At 38.0% G+C, this 21,124-nt stretch overlaps 1 protein-coding gene across 1 annotated transcript in view; it reads right to left on the bottom strand.

The window, feature by feature from the left end:
* Positions 1 to 21,124, bottom strand: part of LOC136255605 (uncharacterized) — a 129,947-nt gene that overhangs the window by 13,832 nt on the left and 94,991 nt on the right. The window contains exons 16-23 of the mRNA XM_066048407.1: positions 11,927 to 12,060; positions 9,642 to 9,989; positions 8,886 to 9,567; positions 8,634 to 8,830; positions 6,745 to 7,087; positions 6,440 to 6,691; positions 6,024 to 6,389; positions 5,809 to 5,961 (exon numbers count right to left, since the gene is read on the bottom strand). Of these exons, the coding sequence (XP_065904479.1) occupies positions 5,809 to 5,961; positions 6,024 to 6,389; positions 6,440 to 6,691; positions 6,745 to 7,087; positions 8,634 to 8,830; positions 8,886 to 9,567; positions 9,642 to 9,989; positions 11,927 to 12,060 (2,475 nt within the window). The remainder of the gene's footprint in view (positions 1 to 5,808; positions 5,962 to 6,023; positions 6,390 to 6,439; positions 6,692 to 6,744; positions 7,088 to 8,633; positions 8,831 to 8,885; positions 9,568 to 9,641; positions 9,990 to 11,926; positions 12,061 to 21,124) is intronic.

Genomic DNA, 21,124 nt, shown 5'->3' with positions numbered 1-21,124 from the left:
GCACTAGTGTTAGGGCTGTTGTGATGAGCCAGTTTATTTGCATAGCCCCATTACCTCACCGATGCCACCTATAGCTAGCTACCTGCTAATGAAAATTCTAGTTTAAATCTGCTTATAAATAAACGCTTGTAATTTCATAGATCTACCAATAGAAGTACTTTAGAACATCAAGACACACGGTAGTGTGTCGTGCGGCCCAAGAAGCTGGCGCGCCACACCCGTGAGTATATTGACAGGAAGAACGAAAACGTCATTTTCACACATTTGTATCTCGGTGATCACTTATCTGATTGGAACCAAATTTGCTACACAGTTGTCCGCCAGCCAAGGGAGTCTACATTCCAAATTTGAAGGAAATCGCTCCAGCCATTTCCGAGATACGAGCTGCCAAAGTTTCGTTTTTTTTTCTTCGTTTTTTTTTTCTTCTTCTTCTTCTTCTTCTTCTTCTTCGTCTTTTCGCACACTTGCAAAAATTGCTATAACAAGCAAACGCGTACTCCGATCGCCTTGAAATTTGGCACACAGAAAGGGAGTCCAAAGGCGAATCCTAGCATCAAATTTGGTACAAATCCGATGAATGGTTCAGGAGTTATGACCGATTATTCGCGTAAAACAAGATCGATTTGTTGTCACGCCTACAGGGTAAACCGCTTCATGGAATGAGCTGAAAATTGCTATGTAGATGGAGTAACCATCGTAGGAGTGCCTTTTGGTGGTTTGAAAGGAATCGAGATAAAGACCACGGAGATATGACACAAAACCCAACCTGTGTCACAATTACGCGATCGATTTTTATGAATAAAAAAGTATTAGTTTTCACGCCTACTAGGCAAACCGCTTAGAGCAATGAGCTGAAAATCGGTGTATAGCTGGAATAATCTTCATAGAAAGTCCTTGCAGTAGTACAGAAGAATCGGATTACAAACCACTGAGTTATGATTCGAAAGCCAACTCCGTGTAGCAAATGCGAGATCGAGATACTCTAATAGAACAGTCACCCTAATAGAGCATTCGGCTAATTTATTTATTCCATTATAGAATTTTATTACATCACAAGTTATTCTGTAGGGAGTTCAGCTGCAAACAGTTAATCTTATAGACAGTTCAGCAAGAAGACAGTCACCATGTGGAGAGTTATGCAAATATATCACTATAGAGATTCAGAACATTACAAGTCACACTGAAGAAAGTTCAGCTATAAACAAGTCATGCACTGTGTAGAGAATTCAGCTACAATTAAGTCACTCTCTAGAGAATTCAGTTACACAGAATTCAGCTACACACAAGTCACTGTGGAGAGAGTTCAGCTACAAACAAAGTACCCTTTAGAGTGATCAGCTACAAACAAAACACTTTGCAGGGTGTTCAGCTGCAACAAATCAACCTTTAGAGCAATCAGCAATGAACAAATCTACCTGTAGAGAGATAAGCTAGAAACAAATCACCCTGTAGAGAGTTCAGCTACAAAAAATCACCCTGTAGAGACATCAGCTAGAAACTAGACACAATGTAAGGAGTTCAGCTACAAGCAATCACCCTGTAGAGAGTTCAGCTACAAAAAAATCACCCTGTAGAGACATCAGCTACAAACTACACACAATGTAAGGAGTTCAGCTACAAATAAATCACCCTGTAGAGAGTTCAGCTAAAACAAATCAACCTGCAGAGAGATCAGCTACAAACAAATCACCTTTTAGATAGTTCAGCTACAAACAAATTACCTTGTAGAGAGATCGGCTACAAACAAATCAACCTGCAGAGAGATCAGCTATACACAATTCAACTTGTATAGAGATCAGCTACAAACAAATCACCCTGTAGAGAGATCAGCTACAAACTAGACACAATGTAAGGAGTTCAACTACAAGCAAATCACCCTGTAGAGAGTTCAGCTACAAACAAACCAACCTGTAGAGCAATCAGCTAGAAACAAATCACCCTGAAGAGAGGTCAGCTACAAAAAATCACCCTGTAGAGATATCAGCTAGAAACAAATCACCCTGAAGAGAGGTCAGTTACAAAAAATCACCTTGTAGAGAGATCAACTACAAACAAAACACTTTGCAGAGAGCTCAGCTACAAACAAATCAACCTGTAGAGAGATCATCTAGAAACAAATCAACCTGCAGAGTGATCAGCTACAAACAAATCAGCTTGTAGAGAGATCAGTTACACACAAATCAACCTGTAGAGAGATAAGCTAGAAACAAATCACCCTGTAGAGAGTTCAGCTAAAACAAATCAATCTGCAGAGAGATCAGCTACATACAAATCACCATATAGATAGCTCAGCTACAAACAAATTACCTTGTAGAGAGATCGACTACAAACAAATAACCCTGCAGAGAGATCAGCTACACACAAATCAACTTGTATAGAGATCAGCTACAAACAAATCACCCTGTAGAGAGATCAGCTACAAACTAGACACAAAGTAAGGAGTTCAGCTACAAGCAAATTACCCTTTAGAGAGTTCATCTACAAACAAATCAACCTGTAGAGCAATCAGCTAGAAAAAAATCACCCTGAAGAGAGGTCAGCTACAAAAATCACCCTGTAGAGAGATCAGCTAGAAACAAATCACCCTGTAGAGAGTTCAGCTACAAGCAAAACACCCTGTAGAGAGTTCAGCAACAAAGAAACCACCATGTAGAGAGTTCAGCTGCAAACGAATCACCTTATAGAGAGTTCAGCTACAAACAAATTACCTTGTAGAGAGATCGGCTACAAATTAATCAACCTGCAGAGAGATCAGCTACACTCAAATCAACTTGTAGAGAGATTAGCTACAAACAAATCACCCTGTAGAGAGATCAGCTAGAAACTAGACACAATGTAAGGAGTTCAGCTACAAGCAAATCACCCTTTAGTGAGTTCAGCTACAAAACAATCAACCTGCAGTGAGATCACCTACAAAAAAGCACCTTGTACAGAGTTCAGCTACAAACAAATTACCTTGTAGAGAGATCGTCTACAAACAAATCAACCTGTAGAAAGATCAGCCACACACAAATCACCCTGTAGAGAGATCAGCTAGAAACTAGACACAATGTAAGGGGTTCAGCTACAAGTAAATCACCCTGTAGAGAGTTCAGCTAAAACAAATCAACCTGCAGAGAGATCAGCTACAAATAAATCACCTTATAGACAGTTCAGTTACAAACAAATTACCTTGTAGAGAGATCGGCTACAAATTAATCAACCTGCAGAGAGATCAGCTACACACAAATAAACTTGTAGAGAGATCAGCTACAAACAAATCACCCTGTAGAGAGATCAGCTAGAAACTAGACACAATGCAAGGAGTTCAGCTACAAGCAAAATCACCCTTTAGTGAGTTCAGCTGCAAACAAATCAACCTGCAGTGAGATCACCCACAAAAATGCACTTGTACAGAGTTCAGTTACAAACAAATTACCCTGTAGAGAGATCAGGTAGAAGAATTCACCTTGTAGAGAGTTCAGCAACAAAGAAACCACCATGTAGAGATTTCAGCTGCAAACAAATCACCCAGTAGAAAGATCAGCTAGAAGAAGTTACCTTGTAGAGAGTTCAGTTACAAAGAAACCATCATATAGAGAGTTCAGCTACAAAGAAATTACCCCATAGAGAGTTCATCTAGAAGAAGTCACCTTGTAAAGAGTTCAGCTACAAAGAAACCATCATGTACAGAGTTCAGCTACAAAGAAACCACCATGTAGAGTGTTTAGCTGCAAAAAATTACCTGTAGAGAGTTCAGCTAGAAACAAATCACCCTGTAGAGAGATCAGCTAAAAGAGGTCACCTTGTAGAGAGTTCAGCTACAAAGAAACCACCACATAAAGAGTTCAGCTGCAAATAAATCACTTGTAGAGAGTTCAGCTACAAGTAAATCCCCCTGTAGAGGGATCAGCTAGAAGAAGTCACCTTGTAGAGAGTTCAGCTACAAAGAAACCATCATGCAGAGAGTTCAGTTACAAACAAATCACCCTGTAGAGAGATCAGCTAGAAGAAGTTACCTTATAGATAGTTCAGCTACAACAATTCACCCTGTAGAAAGATCAGCTAGAAGAAGTCACCTTGTAGAGTGTTCAGTTACAAAGAAACCATTATGTAGAGAGTTCAGCTGCAAACAAATCACTCTGTAGAGAATTCAGCTACAAAGAAACCGCCATGTAGAGAGTTCAGCCTCAAACAAACCACCTTGTAGAGAATTCAACTACAACAAATCACCCTGTAGAGAAGAAGTTACCTTGTAGAGAGTTCAGCTACAAAGAAACCATCATGTAGGGAGTTCAGCTACAAAGAAACCACCATGTAGAGAATTTAGCTGCAAACAAATCACCTGCAGAGAGTTCAGCTAGAAACAAATCACCCCATAGAGAGATCAGCTGGACAAAGTCACCTTGTAGAGAGTTCAGCTACAAAGGAACCATCATGTAGAGAGTTCAGCTGCAAACAAATCACCTGCAGAGAGTTCAGCTAGAAACAAATCACCCCGTAGAGAGATCAGCTGGACAAAGTCACCTTGTAGAGAGTTCAGCTACAAAGGAACCATCATGTAGAGAGTTCAGCTGCAAACAAATCACCCTGTAGAGAGTTCAGCTAGACGAAGTCACCTTATGGAGAGTTCAGCTACAAAGAAACCATCATGTAGAGAGTTCTGCTACAAACAAACCACCATGTAGAGAGTTTAGCTGCAAACAAATCACCTGTAGAGAGTTCAGCTAGAAACAAATCACCCTGTAGAGAGACCAGCTAGAAGAGGTCACCTTGTAGAGAGTTCAGCTACAAAGAAACCATCCTGTATATAGTTCAGCTACATTTCAAGTCACCCAGTAGAGAGATCAACTGCAAAAAAATATCCTGTGGGGAATAATGGGCATGTAATAAACATATGTATATAATTTGTATAATTACTAATAAAATCAAAAACAATTGAAGCATTAAAAATCTTCTTTAAGTTCTTTTCTTCTTCCTGTGGTAAAGAAAAAAACACATGGGTTAAAAAAGCCCCAAAGCCAGCCATAGGCCGGCTTTGCAGTATACAAATACAAAAAGAAGTGATATCTAATCAAAAACAGCCAAGCTGTAAAAAAAGGTGCGGCCCCCAAAAAGGCCATGGTGAAAAAAGATGTGAAATCCAAGGTGGCGGCCAAGAAATGGCTGTGATGGTAGGTTAATGGTTACATTTTAATAACGACAATTCAGGTGAATTTTGTGCCGCTTGGTCTTGGCACCAAATTCACCTGAATTGTCGTTATTAAAATGTAACCATTAACCTACCATCACAGCCATTTCTTGGCCGCCACCTTGGATTTCACATCTTTTTTCACCATGGCCTTTTTGGGGGCCGCACCTTTTTTTACAGCTTGGCTGTTTTTGATTAGATTCTCTTACCATCTTGTTCAAATCTTTCAAAGGGTTGTCATACCACACACACACACACTTTTAAAGGTGGTAGGTGAACAAGTAATAGGGCAAAATAAAAGAAATATGATGGAAAAGTAGAAGTCAGCATACAACCTCACAAAATCTACATATGGTTTGGAATTGAGTGAAAGACTATATGTCATGTCTTTAAAGACTTTCATACCAATAGAACCGTGTAAACCTCCAGGACATTATACAGGTTACCAGCAGCTAACACTATCAAATGGCCACAAAAACAACCAAAGCAAGTAATGTAGTAGACTGTGGAAAAGTTACTGCATGATGTAGATAACATTTGTACTACTATATTATAACATGTGATGCAAAGCCTGAGCATACACATTTACACGGTGCTTTGTATCCCTACACACCTTTCAACATACACACAGTACATACCATCACATTTGGAGTCAATGGTCACATATCCATCAGGACAAGTACAATTTGCACCAGACATTGGTGCAGTGTTGTCAATACACATTTGTCCTTCAAGGCAAGAAGTCATGGCACAACCATCAGCATCATTTTCACAAAAGTCTCCATCATAAGCTACACATAATTAGTTAAATATTTAATTAAAAGTATACACATGAGCCATATAGTGTACATACCTGAAGGACATTCACAGTTCAGTACAATAAATGGCAGTTCAAGATTCAAAACACCAGCTTCAGTACAAATTCCATTATTCATACAACCACAAAATTGAACACGAGGGCTGAACACTGATGACACGTTTCCTGATCCCATAGCCACAATTGTTATATTTAGCTTTTCACCTACATCTAATGGCATCCATGTAAGAACATAATCATCATTTGAAGTATTAGTGAGGTATACGTTTGAGGGTAAGTCAAATTGCCCATTGACCATAATATTTACACTTGTACTATCAGTAACCATAAATGAGTAAGTAGAGTTGGTACCAACTGTGGCCATAAACACTGCTGGAGCAGTTATATTAGGTGGAAAGGTGTCTGTGGAAAGTAACATATAAATTATACTGACCACATAATATGTGTAATACCTAATGTCACAACTTGTTCTATTGCTTGTTCTTCAAATTGCAGGGTATCCATGCCCACATTTGCATCACCAGTTTGGTCAATGTCAAACAAACATTGTGTATTACTCCCACAGATATTAACAAGGGTGCTATTTCCTTCCAGACTGGACATAATTTCATCCAAAAATGGTGGCATATGGCTGGAATTTGAAAAATCTCTTGCATTTTGACCAGAAGGATAAGTAAAAATGCTTTCACTAGGAATAATTTGCCCTAAAGGAAAGGTTATTACAATCATTACACAATGTGGATTATATTTGACATACATGATTGCCCAAATACATGTTTTTCTGCATCAGTTGACTCAACTGGCAACAAAGTTCCATTTCGGAAGATCAGGTCATCAGAAGTGTTACCATTAAGTGTTCCCAACAATCCTTCAGTTGCGTTGTTAAGTGTTGGAGGTACGTTAAGTACAAAACTGAGTATCCCATTTGAATAGTTTGCAGTGAGACCAAATCCTGAAGGAAAGTCTACTAACATGGAATTGTTTGTACTTCTCTCAAGGAAATATGTAGAATCCGAAATGTTAGAACCAGTCACAGTTAGTTGAGTTGAAACATCACTTCCATTTATTAATACATCAAATTCTCCATTTGTAACACCCAACTAAATGAAAAAAACATGAATAGTTGATGTGTTACCTTTAAATATGTTCAAGCCCACATTGCTTTTGAGAAATGCTTTTTATGCTTACATGAAGCTATCAAAAGTTTTGTGTACCAGAGCCTTAATGCACAGTGACAGTAGCACACATGTATTTCATGTTCTCTGCTTAAAAGTAATAATATTGCATAACATGTTACGTACTTATGTAATGCATTACGCTCAACACTGCATGTCAGTCATTACCAGCATGGGTTTCACCAAATAACATTACTGTACACTAGCCACAGTGACTACACCTCAAAATAATTGCTATAGACTGAATAAAACTAAGTTATTCTACATAACTAAAACCACAAAGTGATTACACCACAACAATAACAGCCTATTAACAACTCCAATCAGTAGTTGATGGATGATCTGAACTAATTTGAAGACAACCTTCCCCTTCACCTCTTCTACACAAACTGATCACATGATCATCAGTGTTTTTATGCTCATTCACACTAAAATATCTTCTCTGGCTCAGAAATGATTTATATATTATTTGAAAACAGTATCAGCTAAAATATATCTAAATTGTTATTACAGTAAAAAGTCTTAACAGGTTATGGACTATATCTGCAAAAATGAATGAAGGATTTGGTTATCCCACAAATGTGACTTCAGATTTCACAATAGGTATATCATGCTAAGCAATGAACAATACCAGTGGAAGAATGTCAAAATTGCATTCAACTTGAGAGTAAACTGCTACATACAGTAGTTGTTGCAGTCATGAATAGGTAATTACTGTCTAAGAATGTAAATTGGCCAAAACAGTACATTAAATCACAGTTCTCACAGTAAAATGTTGCATATATACATATGCAGTGTGTTGGGACCAGCATTGAAACCGAGTCGGGTCACATTTTGTCCGGGTCACTTTATAAATTATCCGGGTCTGACCCAGATTGGATCATGTGTGAAGCAAATAAATTAGTTGGACAGTACGGAAGTGTATAAACGTGTCATAATAGTCCAGTCCTGATGCAACACAGCTTTTTTTTGTGAGTCACACCCACTTATCAGACGACTGCCTGCAGCCATGCCCATTTATTAGTGATGCTAAAGTTTATAGGTATGCACAAAATCATGCTCATAGCTGCCTGCTGGCTTATGTGGAGCCACGCCCACCAATCGATTGTTGTTGTAGTACAAGGTACGGTCAAGGCCAGCTTCTTTCATGAGCCATGCCCACTTTATGTCAGGAATGTGTCATACCTTTTAACATGTTAGGTATGTGTAAAGTCACACCCACTTGCAGGAAACATATCTTGCTTTTTTTTCTACGTGGAATCATGCCCACCGAATAACATTGTTAAGTATAGACACCCTTGAGCTTAACACGCTAGTCAGCACTCAAAACATAGCTCTTGGTGCACGCCTTACTTTTAATTAATCCGGGTCACATTCGGGTCTGACCCGGATTGCTATCCGGGTCATTGGGTCATCCAGGACAGCAGTAGCGAACCGGTTTCAATGCTGGTTGGGACACAAAATGTTATACCTGAACTGTAATGTCTTCATGTTGTATAGCAAAAGCAGAAAACACAGTGGCATTGGAGCTTGGAACTAAAGCAGTTCTACCCTGAAACTCTACATTGACCTCTCCCATAGCTCTCAACAGTACATATTCACCAAGTCCATTGAAGGTGTATGTAAAATCATCAAGTGTGGTAATGTGGGGATCACCCCAAAACCAAGCTATTAAGGATAAGCATGAATACAAATTATGTTTTAATCAATCAAATTCACTTACATCGTCTTGGTGGTCTGTATCTGGCACAATTATCTGATGGTCGTCGCTCAGTATACAAGCTACATAATCCAACAACATCAGAACAACAGTATAACTTCGGCCTGAAATTGTTCTCTTCGTATGATTCAAATGTGCGCTCCTCAAAGAGTAATAGGGAGCCCCCAACAGCAGGATCAGTAATCAAAGCTCCAAACATAGCTGATTCCAAAGTGTAACAACATTCTCTGTCAGTACCACGTACAAAAGGAAATCTGAAAGGAGGAAATCTTAAAGAAAAGCACACTAAGTTATTTCTGAATGACAACAGAGAATAACGACGGTCAAAAATAACTTGGAACAGAGAACATGGACAAGATGGTGTAAACAAATTTAGTACAGCTAAATCTTCATTAAATCGTTCTATATCTGAAGAATACCACTCTATGCACATTCGCTTTTGTGCTTCAACAAAACTTTGAGATACACTGATTTGATACAGCACATTCCTATCTCTACATGCTATCTCGTTGGCATTACTTTGTCCAGTAAAGGGATGATTCGTGAAGTTGGCAGTAGAAGGTGAGTTAAATCCAATTGTAGGAAATATAAATCTACCAGTCCACTCAATTGAATTACATTCATATATAAAAAGTGCATAAGATTCTTCCAAGTTAGTAATCACTACTGCCTGGTAAGTGTTGGTCTAAATAAATCATAAAATATATATTTGTGACACAAGTCAAGAATGATAAATATACATATTCTGTGATAGTGTACCTGTACAAGGAATGGATCATCATCTGAGACACTACTAGCACCATGAGGATAAGGGTGTACACCTTTCCACTCTGCCAAAATCATGAAAGTTCCTTTAAAATCTGAAGATATGTTGCATTCTCTTATATAGATACTGACATCATCTAGTAATTGATCTCCATAAGGTCCAGTAGCTTGTAGCTGAAACACTTCATAAGACACATTGCCTTCTCTACGAATGTCGTTATCAGACCAATAAGGGGCAACCACATGAAGATTCCTCACGCCACTGAATATATCTCCAGGAAAAGGCTCAGGAATCCAGAATAAAAATGGCTGGCCAAATGAAATTATTCCATTAGTCCCAACCTAAATTTAAGGTGTGACAAATCATCATTTTGCATCATTCACACAAAAGCCTACTATAATACAGTTTACTATTATTATTGTACTTGTGATTGCATAGTGCATAGTATAGTCTGGTGAATACATTTATGCATGCATACATACATACTTACATACATACAGTACATATAGCTACAGTACTTTCACTTTTGAGTAGAGCATAATATTAACTAATAATGGCTGTGTGTATTGTTAAAATTTATTAGCATTAACATCATTGCAGCCATTTCTTGGCTGCCACCTTTGATTTCACAACTTTTTTCACCCAGACGTTTTAAGGCTGCACCATTTTTCACAGCTTGGCTGTTTTTGTGTGGATATTATTAACTTGAGACATATATTACAGAACTCAATGACATCATTGCTTTGTTTATAACATGGTTGACTTAGGACGTGACTAAAATATGGAACGAACTAGAAAATGGACTCGCTAACAGACTGGAAGAAAATTGCCTTAAAAGTCTATCTATCAACAATTAGCTACTGGAAACAATATCAACTCTATAGTTACAGTGAGTAAACTTCTGAGCACCGTCTTGAAGCTTGCTCAAGCTGATATTAAGTTCTGTACTTACAACTGGTATTAAATTTCTTTATTTTTTGTGCGCAATTAAAAGCACACTGTTCGCATTACAACAGTATGATACAAGCTTTAAGACTTGTTGAAGGGACACTGTTGCTTGGATTTTGTTCAGGTTAATTGCTGCAAATAGTTTAGTGGCTTCTCAATTCAACAGGTGGTGGGTAGTAATGAGAAGGCTTTGAGGTCATACCACCTTGTAGTTCATTGGTTGGCTGCTACAATAGAATTTATGATGTGTTAACATGCTTATTATATAGGAAGATATTAATCTCACTAATATTCACAGTGACAAGTTCCCATATCACTTGCGTTAATTAAAGCACAGGGCTTGATGCACACTTCATAAATCATGTTCAAAGGCTTTGGTTGTGCTTAACGTTGTTTCTGGGATGTAGGTTACACTAGAAAATCCATGTTTTATTCTTGCACGAGCTAGTCCATTTGCGAGTTTCCAGTCTGTTGTGCTTTTTAGTCACATCCAGTTGACTGAAGTAAAAATGAATGAGTCAACTGGTCTAGTGAAAGCTGATTTGCTATACAGGATGGACGCTGGTCACTGATTGTTCTACTAGTTTGATAACCACCCAAACACAGAGGTAAAAATCAATTTTCTAGTCAAGCTGCTAAACCATCACTTAAATTCAGTAGTCAGCAATAAAATATCATAAACTTGAAACAATTTACCACCTAGAAATGAGACTAACGTGTGAAACAAATAAGCACAAACTATGAACAATGAGTAGCTACAGCACTTTCTTGGATTTTTTGATATCAATACTTAGGGCATGTCAAGGTACAACTGCAACATGCTTTATTTTGTTTGGCATTAAAAGGAAAACATGTTTTTTTTTTGTAACTATGGAATCAAGACAATAGACTATTAAGCAGTTACAGTATATCTTCATTTATCAGTGATGATATTGCTGGTTAGTAAGTAGTTTTTGTTTACATTGTTTCATTAGAAAAATTATTTTTCATTATTTTTTCACACTTCATTGTATAATTAAGTGCTATACAGGGCACTAAAGAAAAGAGAATAACTTAAGAGTGAGATTACTGACGTATAATTACGGTCTGGAAGTGACTTGTGCTACAGTGTTTATATGATCTAACACATCACAAGTGAAACAAATCAGTAAAAGGAAGAATAATCTCACTAACCAACAATATTCTACTGTAACCACAAGTCACCCAGTTTACATACTCAGTTTTCCCTCAGAAGAGTTGAAATGTTTTTAACCAAACACTTGTCTTATTGTTATACCATATATATATATATCATGTCAACATGATTATCAGTGCTAATTTACACACTTACAAATGCTAAAGTATGAATCTCTGAGCCAAACGGAAATCCAAATGGCAATGGTATTGGTTCTGAAGCTGCATCTGAACTGTCATGATTTGTAACAAATTTTCTGTTTTCTCCAAATTCCAGAAAGTCCAAAACAACTGTTGGTAAATAATTATAATTTATCTTTCCACATACTGTATTTATATAAGATGTATTAAGCTGCAGAACACACTGCAACAATAGAGGACTAAATTGGTAGTTGATTTATATTAGTGCTGTGAACAAGTATGCAAAACACTGGTTATTAACTGGTGTTGTCTAGGCCAGCCAATTACCAGCTTAGAAGCCTTTAAACTGATTTTGCCCACCCACTTGGTAAATCATAAATTACCCCTCCTGACAAGTGTTAACATCATAACATAACTTCAAAGCAGGTGTAAATATGTGATTGCAATATCTGTTATTGTAAGACAGGATGTTGATGGTCACTTTGGTACCACTCTAAACCTTCCAGCAGGCTTGTTGAGTACTATTATGTCTGCCAATATCACTTTACTACACACAACCAATTAACCAGTTATCGCCAATTATTGGTAGGCAATTAACTGACGACAAAAATTTTGTAGGTGTACAGCACTAATTTATGTGCTGTAATTTATGTGCATTTTTGCACTTGAAGCTTTTGTTTAATAAAAGCCCCGTTACATGACTTCATGGGTGGAAGAACAACGTCTCAATGAGATGCAATGGTGAAAAATATGAATAGAGTATGAATAACATGATGCATCTTCTGAATAATTAATCATCTGGCCAAAACAAGTGGGTAATGGACAAAGTGATCAAGAAACTACTTCAATGATTCATTTGACTTTACATATGTAGGTTGTAATACAAAGGTTACATGCCCCTAGTGTCGAGGCAGAATCTTTTAGTGAGTCTGATATTTTGCCATGCAGAATTTTAAAGATTGCTCTACCATTTTATCGTGTAACTGTCTCATAGTGGTCGTATTTTATTGTTTGCGGTGTGTGTTTTGTGCTTTCTTGGCCTTGTAACTCACTACTGTGAGTCTTGATCAACTTCAAGCAGTGCCATTTTCTTTGCAGTTTTAAAGAAATATCACCCGATCTCATGTAGGGTTTGGGCGATATACCGGTATTACAGTAACATGGTGATACTACAGCTGGAAATAACTGATACTGCCTTGTTTTTGAAAAATTGCATAGCAGGAGTACAGCTGCTTCTTGTTGCAACTACACATTTACACGTGTTAACAACACCATATTGTACTTGTCAATCAGTATTTCAGCCTGCTTGTACTAACAAACAAGACTACTCCATGCACTACTACACAAAGTGACAAACTAATTATTAGAATACACACGAGGCGTGTACTGGACGCAGCACTACTGTGATTGCGAGATAAAAATTCTGGCCTCACATTAGTAAGCCTTAGTAAATAGCTTTAAGCTATACATAGGATCTATGCCTTCTTCAAGATTTATATGCACTCCATGGCATCGGTTTAAGTTGGGCTGTTTTTCTTTCTTTCTAAACTTGCAGTTGTGGTAGTAAAGAAACTTGCTTCACCCATGCAAATATAATACGTGAACTGTTTTTGAGTGTACTTGCTATAGTTCATTCCAATACTGTGATATTTGCAATAATCGTGATAATAAGCTCCACAATAACTGTGGGAGGAAATTTTCAATATCACCCAACCCTAATCTGATGGTGGTAAAAAATCAGTGGCTTGCTTTCTACTACGTATGACATACTCACAAATTACATTTAGTGTGACACCACTAAAACCCATTACTGGTGGACTACTGTTGATCACCACCTCACACCGGTACTCCCTACCATCGTCTGTACTCAATTCTGCAATTGTGTAAGTGTCTGTGTACACTACTGAATTGGAGTTATTCACCTCTGTAGTCTCAACCATACTACCACCTCTCCTCCATATAATATCCGCTCCACTGGTGATTCTTCTTACCACAATCACAGTACACTCCAATATTAGTGACCAGTGGCGTAGCCAGCCCTTCAGGGATGGGTGGGCACACTCACCCACACATTTCACCCCATGCAACTAAATGCAACTCCATCCTTAATGGACTCTACGTACATTTGGTTTAAAAACTGTTTCAACAGTACATAAATGTATTTAGCTAGCTAATAATACACTATGCTGCTGTTCCTGCAGCTTATTTCACTAGTCTAATGCTACTGCATGAATGATATAGAAGCTAGAAATGAAAACTAACTTATTACACCTCCTTGTCTTGTTTTTTTTTTTAGTTCATCTGTACTTGCATACAACTCATTCTACTCCAGCCTGACTCTTAAGATAGTCGTATGGCTTAATTCATCTATTATCTCCAACCGACTTGTCTAAAATGGTAACACCAGAGAATTTAATTTTTGTTTATCACTTTTGGTTACTTATAACCTCTCCAACAACAGAATCTGTACTCAGTATTCTGGATGTGAAAAACTGGATCCCCTCCTTCTTTGTGTTCCTCTTTTCCCACCTAAAATTTGGATCACGTAGTACTGTGCATTAAATAGAAAGCATCGAAAACACTCGGATCATGTGATGTAATTATTGAACTTATAGCGACATCAGCTGTTGATTTACAATGAAAATATGGTGCTGTCAAGGTATGCACTGCTCGTTTCTTGTTCGTAATAATCATTAGCAAACTGGCGTGCTGTCCCAGGGAAATTTGGGTGGGCACATGCCCACCCAGGCCACGCCATTGTTAGTGACTGGCCAACTTCTTGAGCTCCAATGGAAATAATAGCCACATCAGGGACTGGTACAAAAATGCAAACATATTAAGGTAATTATGCTAACTTAAATATCGATCTAATCCAAAACAGCCAAGCTGTAAAAAAGAGTGTGGCCCTCAAAAAGGCTATGGTGAAAAAAGATGTGAAATCCAAGGTGGCAGCCAAGAAATGGCTGTGATGGTAGGTTAATGGTAAAAGTTTTAATAACAACAATTCAGGTGAATTTTGGCGCTGCTTGGTCTTGGTACAAAATTCACCAGAATTGTCATTATTAAAATTTTTAACCTACCATCACAGCCATTTCTTGGCCGCCACCTTGGATTTCACATCTTTTTTCACCATAGCCTTTTTGAGGGCCACACTCTTTTTTTACAGCTTGGCTGTTTTGGATTAGATTTCACTTCTTTTTGTATTTGTATACCCCAAAGGGCTTTTTAAACCTATTTTTTTCTTTACTACAGGAAGAAGTAAAGATGAAGCAGATGTTAAATACTTTAAATATTTCTAATTTTGTCATTAAATGTACAATTATATATGATACATATATTTATTACAGAACTCTCTACATGGTAGTTTCTTTGTAACTGAACACTCTACAAGGTGACTTCTTCTAGCTGATCTCTCTACAGGGTGAATTGTTTGTAGCTGAATTATCTACAAGGTAACTTCTTCTAGCTGATCTCTCTACAGGGTGATTTGTTTGTAGCTGAATTCTGTACTGGTGATTTGTTTGCAGCTGAGAATGGTTTCTTTGTAGCTGAATTCTCTACAAGGTAATTTCTTCTAGCTGATCTTTCTACAGGGTGATGTGTTTGTAGCTGAATTCTCTACAGGGTGCTTTGTTTGCAGCTGAATTATCTACATGGTGGTTTCTTTGTAGCTGAACTCTCTACAAGGTGACTTCTTGTAGATAAACTTGCTACAGGATGATCTTTTCATAGCTGAACTCTCTACAGGTGGTTTGTTTGCAGCTGAACTCTCTTAAAGGTAACTTTTTCAGCTGATGTCTCTACAGGGTCACTTGTTTGTAGTTGAACTCTCTACATGGTGGTTTCTTTGTAACTGAACTCTCTACAAGGTGACTTCTTCTAACTTATCTTTCTACAGGATGATTTGTTTGTAGCTGAACTCTCTACAAGGTAACTTCTTCTAGCTGATCTCTCTACACGGTGAATTGTTTGTAGCTGATCTCTTGAAATCTCTTCAGGGTGACTGCTCTATTAGAATGACAGCTCTATTAGAGTATCTCGATCTTGCACTTGCTACACCAAGTTGGATTTCGTGTTATAACTCCGTGGCTTTAAGTCTGATTCTTCCATACCATTGCAGAGCCTTTCTAAGATGATTACTCCATCTGTACAGCAATTTTCAAAGCATTACCCCAAGTGGTTTTTCTGATAGGCATGGCAAGTAGTTGTTTTTTATTAGCTAATCTCGATTGCATAATTGTTACACACTGTTGGTTTTTTCGTTGTATCTTCCTGGTTTTTAGCTCGATATTTTTCAAACCACAAAAGGTTTGAGGATCAATAGTTAACCTATTCACCCACCGATTTTCAGCTCTTCCCATAAGCGGTTTACCCTGTAGGCGTGACAACATATTGGTGTTATTTTCTGTGAATAATCGCTAATAACTCTTTGCCTGTTTATTGTATTCCTGCCAAAGTTGCTACCGAGATGTGCCTTTATACCCCTTTCTGTGTGCCAAATTTCAAGGCAATCGGATATGGTGTTCGCATTGTATAGCAGTTTTTGTAAGTGTACAAAAAGAAAAATGAGAAAAAAAACTAAGAAACTAAGCCAATTTTTGAAGTCACATATCTTGGGAACGCTTAAAGCAATTTCACTCAAATTTGGTATGTGGAGTACTGAAGTTGGCAGGCGTGTCCATAGCAAAAATTGTCTTGTTTCATCAAGGCAGCACAGACTATGGAGGTGTGAAAATTGCGTTTTCATTCTTCCTGTCAATATACTCACAGGTGTTGCACACCAGCTTCTTGGGCCACACAACACACTACCGTGTGTCTTGATTACTACATTATAATACAGCCAACTGCAAGTGCAATCTTTTCAAACTCAAACTGTCCTGTTAGAATGGAAAAGTTGTGGAGGTGGAAAGCAATGATATAATATCAATTAATTTGTAATGTCACACATTATAATATCAATGCATCCATTTCTTGGCTGCCATCTTTGATATCACATTTGTTTCATACCAGCCTATTTTTGGAAGACCATACCATTTTTACAGCGTGGCTGTTTTGGATTTGATATTATTACTTTATGTATTTGTATATACTGGGCTTTTATCTATTTTGTCTACAGCTAGGTACGTAAGGATAAGAACTAGATTTTAAGTGACATTTGTACTACCCTATTTTTAAAAAGTTTGTATTATTTTGAACTTCATATTAGTTTTTGAATGTCGAAGGAATCTCATAAGGTGCTTGTTACAGATAGTTTTTATGTATAATTCATTGATATTTAAACAGATTGTCATCACAGTACTAAAATTAATGCTTTAACTTGATAGTTTACTACACTTACAAACAACGTAGTTTGCATAAGTTAAAGCCAGCAGATGTGACATCAAATTGCACTATCACTGACTGCTCTATTACAGTATCTTAATCACATGACTATTACAGTACATAGCATATGGCAGGAAAATTTGGCATGAGGAAACTTTGGGGTAAATTTGCAGTGATAGGATTAGTGAGAAAAGGTTTAGCAAATTTTTTATAATCTAATACAGACAAAAGATTAGGCAGAATTTTCTTAGGTGAAATGTCACTCACTTGCCAACTTTCCTGGTAAAGATTATCTAATCAAAAACAGCCAAGCTGTAAAAAAAGGAGTGCGGCCCTTGAAAAGGCTATGGTGAAAAAAGATGTGAAATCCAAGGTGGCGGCCAAGAAATGGCTGTGATGGTAGGTTAATGGTAAAAATTTTAATAACGACAATTCAGGTGAATTTGGTGCCGCTTGGTCAATTGGCACAAAATTCACCTGAATTGTCGTTATTAAAATTTTTACCATTAACCTACCATCACAGCCATTTCTTGGCCGCCACCTTGGATTTCACATCTTTTTTCACCATAGCCTTTTCAAGGGCCGCACTCCTTTTTTTACAGCTTGGCTGTTTTTGATTAGATTTCACTTCTTTTTGTATTTGTATACCCCAAAGTCGGCCTATGGCCAGCTTTGGGGCTTTTTAACTTATATATTTTTCTTTACCACAGGAAAAAGAAAAAGATGAAGCAGATTTTATAAAAGTAAATGTACAAATTATATATATAATGCATATATCAAGAGTTCATAATATAAAAAGAGAGCATATATTTATTACATGTCAATTAATCCCCACAGGATAATTTGCAGCTGATTTCTCTACTGGGTGACTTGAAATGTAGCTGAACTCTCTACAGGGTGATCTGCTTGTATGTAGATGAACTCTTTACAGGATTCTCTCTACAGGGTGACTTGACTCTAGCTGAACTCTCTGCAGGGTTATCTGTTTGTAGTTGAATTCTCTACAGGGTGATTTGTTTGCAGCTGATGAACTCTCTACAAGGTAACTTCTTCTAGCTGATCTGTCTACAGGGTGACTTGTTTCTAGCTGGTCTCTCTACAGGGCGATTTGTTTGTAGCTGAATTCTCTACAGGGTGATGTGTTTGCAGCTAAACTCTCTACACGGTGGTTGCTTTGTAGCTAAACTCTCTAATAAGTGACTTCTTCTAGCTGAACTCTCTACAGGGTGATCTTTTCATAGCTGAACTCTCTACAGGATGATTTGTTTGCAGCTGAACTCTCTACATGATGATTTCTTTGTAGCTGAACTCTCTACAGGGTGATTTGTTTGTAGCTGAAATCCCTACAAGGTAACTTCTTCTAGCTGATCTTTCTACACGGCAATTTGTTTGTAGCTGAGTTCTCTACAGGGTGTTCGTTTGCAGCTGAATTCTCTACATGGTGGTTTCTTTATAGCTGAACTCTCTACAAGGTGACTTCTTCTAGCTGATCTCTCTACAGGGTGATTTGTTCGTAGCTGAACTCTCTACAGGTGATTTGTTTGTAGCTGAACTCTCTACAAGGTGATACTTCTAGGTGATCTCTCTACAGGATGACTTGTTTCTAACTGAACTCTCAACAGGGTGATCTGTTCATAGCTGAACTTCCTACTGGGTGATTTGTTTGCAGCTGAACTCTCTACATGGTGGTTTCTTTGTAGCCGAACTCTCTACAAGGTAATTTCTTCTAGCTGAACTCTCTACAGGGTGACTTGTTTCTAGCTGATCTCTCTGCAGGGTGATCTGTTCATAGCTGAACTTTTTACGGGGTGATTTGTTTGCAGCTGAACTCTCTATACATGGTAGTTTCTTTGTAGCTGAATTCTCTACAATGTGACTTCTTCTAGCTGAACTCTCTACAAGGTGACTTGTTTTCTAGCTGATCTCTCTACAGGGTGACTTGTTTGTAGCTGAACTCTCTACAGGTGATTTGTTTGTAGCTGAACTCTCTACATGATGGTTTTGTTGTAGCTGAACTCTCTACAAGGTAACTTCTTCTAGCTGATCTTTTTACAGGGCATATTTGTTTGTAGCCGAGTTCTCTACAGGGTGATTTGTTTGCAGCTGAACTCTCTACATGGGAGTTTCATTGTAACTGAACTCTCTACAATGTGACTTCTTCTAGCTGAACTCTCTACAGGGTGACTTGTTTCTAGCTGATCTCTCTACAGGTTGACTTGTTTCTAGCTGAACTCTCTACAGGTGATTTGTTTGCAGCTGAACTCTGGTTTCTTTGTAGCTGAACTCTCTACAAGGTAACTTCTTCTAGCTGATCTTTCTACAGGGTGATTTGTTTGTAGCTGAATTCTCTACAGGGTGATTTATTTGCAGCTGAACTCTCTACAAGGTGACTTCTTCTAGCTGAACTCTCTATAGAGTGATTGATTTTTTTGCAGCTGAACTCTTTACATGGTGGCAGCTTTGTAGCTGAACTCTCTAAAAGGTGACTTATTCTAGCTGAACTCTCTAAAGGGTGATCTTTTCATAGCTGAACTCTCTACAGGATGATTTGTTTGCAGCTGAACTCTCTACATGATGATTTCATTGTAGCTGAACTCTCCACAGGGTGATTTGTTTGTAGCTGAACTCCCTACAAGGTAACTTCTTCTAGCTGATCTATCTACAGGGCGATTTGTTTGTAGTTGAGTTCTCTACAGGGTGTTTGTTTGCAGCTGAACTCTCTACAATGTGACTTCTTCTAGCTGAACTCTCTACAGGGTGACTTGTTGCTAGCTGATCTCTCTACAGGGTGACTTGTTTCTAGCTGAACTCTCTACAGGTGATTTGTTTGCAGCTGATCTCTCTACATGGTGGTTTCTTTGTAGCTGAACTCTCTACAAGGTAACTTCTTCTAGCTGATCTTTCTACAGGGTGATTTGTTTGTAGCTGAATTCTCTACAGGGTGATTTATTTGCAGCTGAACTCTCTACAAGGTGACTTCTTCTAGCTGAACTCTCTACAGAGTGATTGATTTTTTTGCAGCTGAACTCTCTACATTGTGGTTTCTTTGTAACTGAACTCTCTACAGTGTGATTTGTTTGTAGATGAACTCTCTACAGGGTGATCTGTTCGTAGCTGAACTCCCTACAAGGTAACTTCTTCTAGCTGATCTTTCTACAGGGCGATTTGTTTGTAGTTGAGTTCTCTACAGGGTGATTTGTTTGCAGCTGAACTCTCTACATGGTAGTTTCTTTGTAGCTGAACTCTCTACAATGCGACTTCTTCTAGCTGAACTCTCTACAGGGTGACTTGTTTCTAGCTGATCTCTCTACAGGGTGACTTGTTTCTAGCTGAACTCTCTACAGGGGATTTGTTTGCAGCTCAACTCTCTACAAGGTAACTTCTTCTACCTGATCTTTCTACAGGGTGATTTGTTTGTAGCTGAATTCTCTACAGGGTGACTTGTTTCTAGCTGATCTCTGTACAGGGTGACTTGTTCCTGCTGAACTCTCTACAGGTGATTTGTTTGCAGCTGAACTCTCTTACATGGTGGTTTCTTTGTAGCTGAACTCTCTACAAGGTTACTTCTTCTAGCTGAACTCTCTACAAGGTTACTTCTTCTAGCTGATCTCTCTACAACATGACTTGCTTCTAACTGAACTCTCTACTGGGTGATTTGTTTGTAGCTGAACACTTTGTATGATTGTTTCTTTGTAACTGAACTCTCTACAAGGTAACTTCTTCTAGCTGATCTCTCTACAGGGCAATTTGTTTGAGCTGAACTCTCTACATGATGGTTTCTTTGTAGCTGAACTCTCTATTAGGTACCTTCTTCTGGCTGATCTGACTACAGGGTGACTTGTTTGTAACTGAATTCCCTACAGAATAATTTGCAATGTAATATAATTGAGTA

This window comes from Dysidea avara, chromosome 5, assembly GCF_963678975.1.
Source record: "Dysidea avara chromosome 5, odDysAvar1.4, whole genome shotgun sequence".
Classification (NCBI taxonomy): domain Eukaryota; kingdom Metazoa; phylum Porifera; class Demospongiae; order Dictyoceratida; family Dysideidae; genus Dysidea; species Dysidea avara.
Note: the sequence above shows the minus strand (reverse complement) of the source record. Positions and strands in the feature narration are given on the sequence as shown.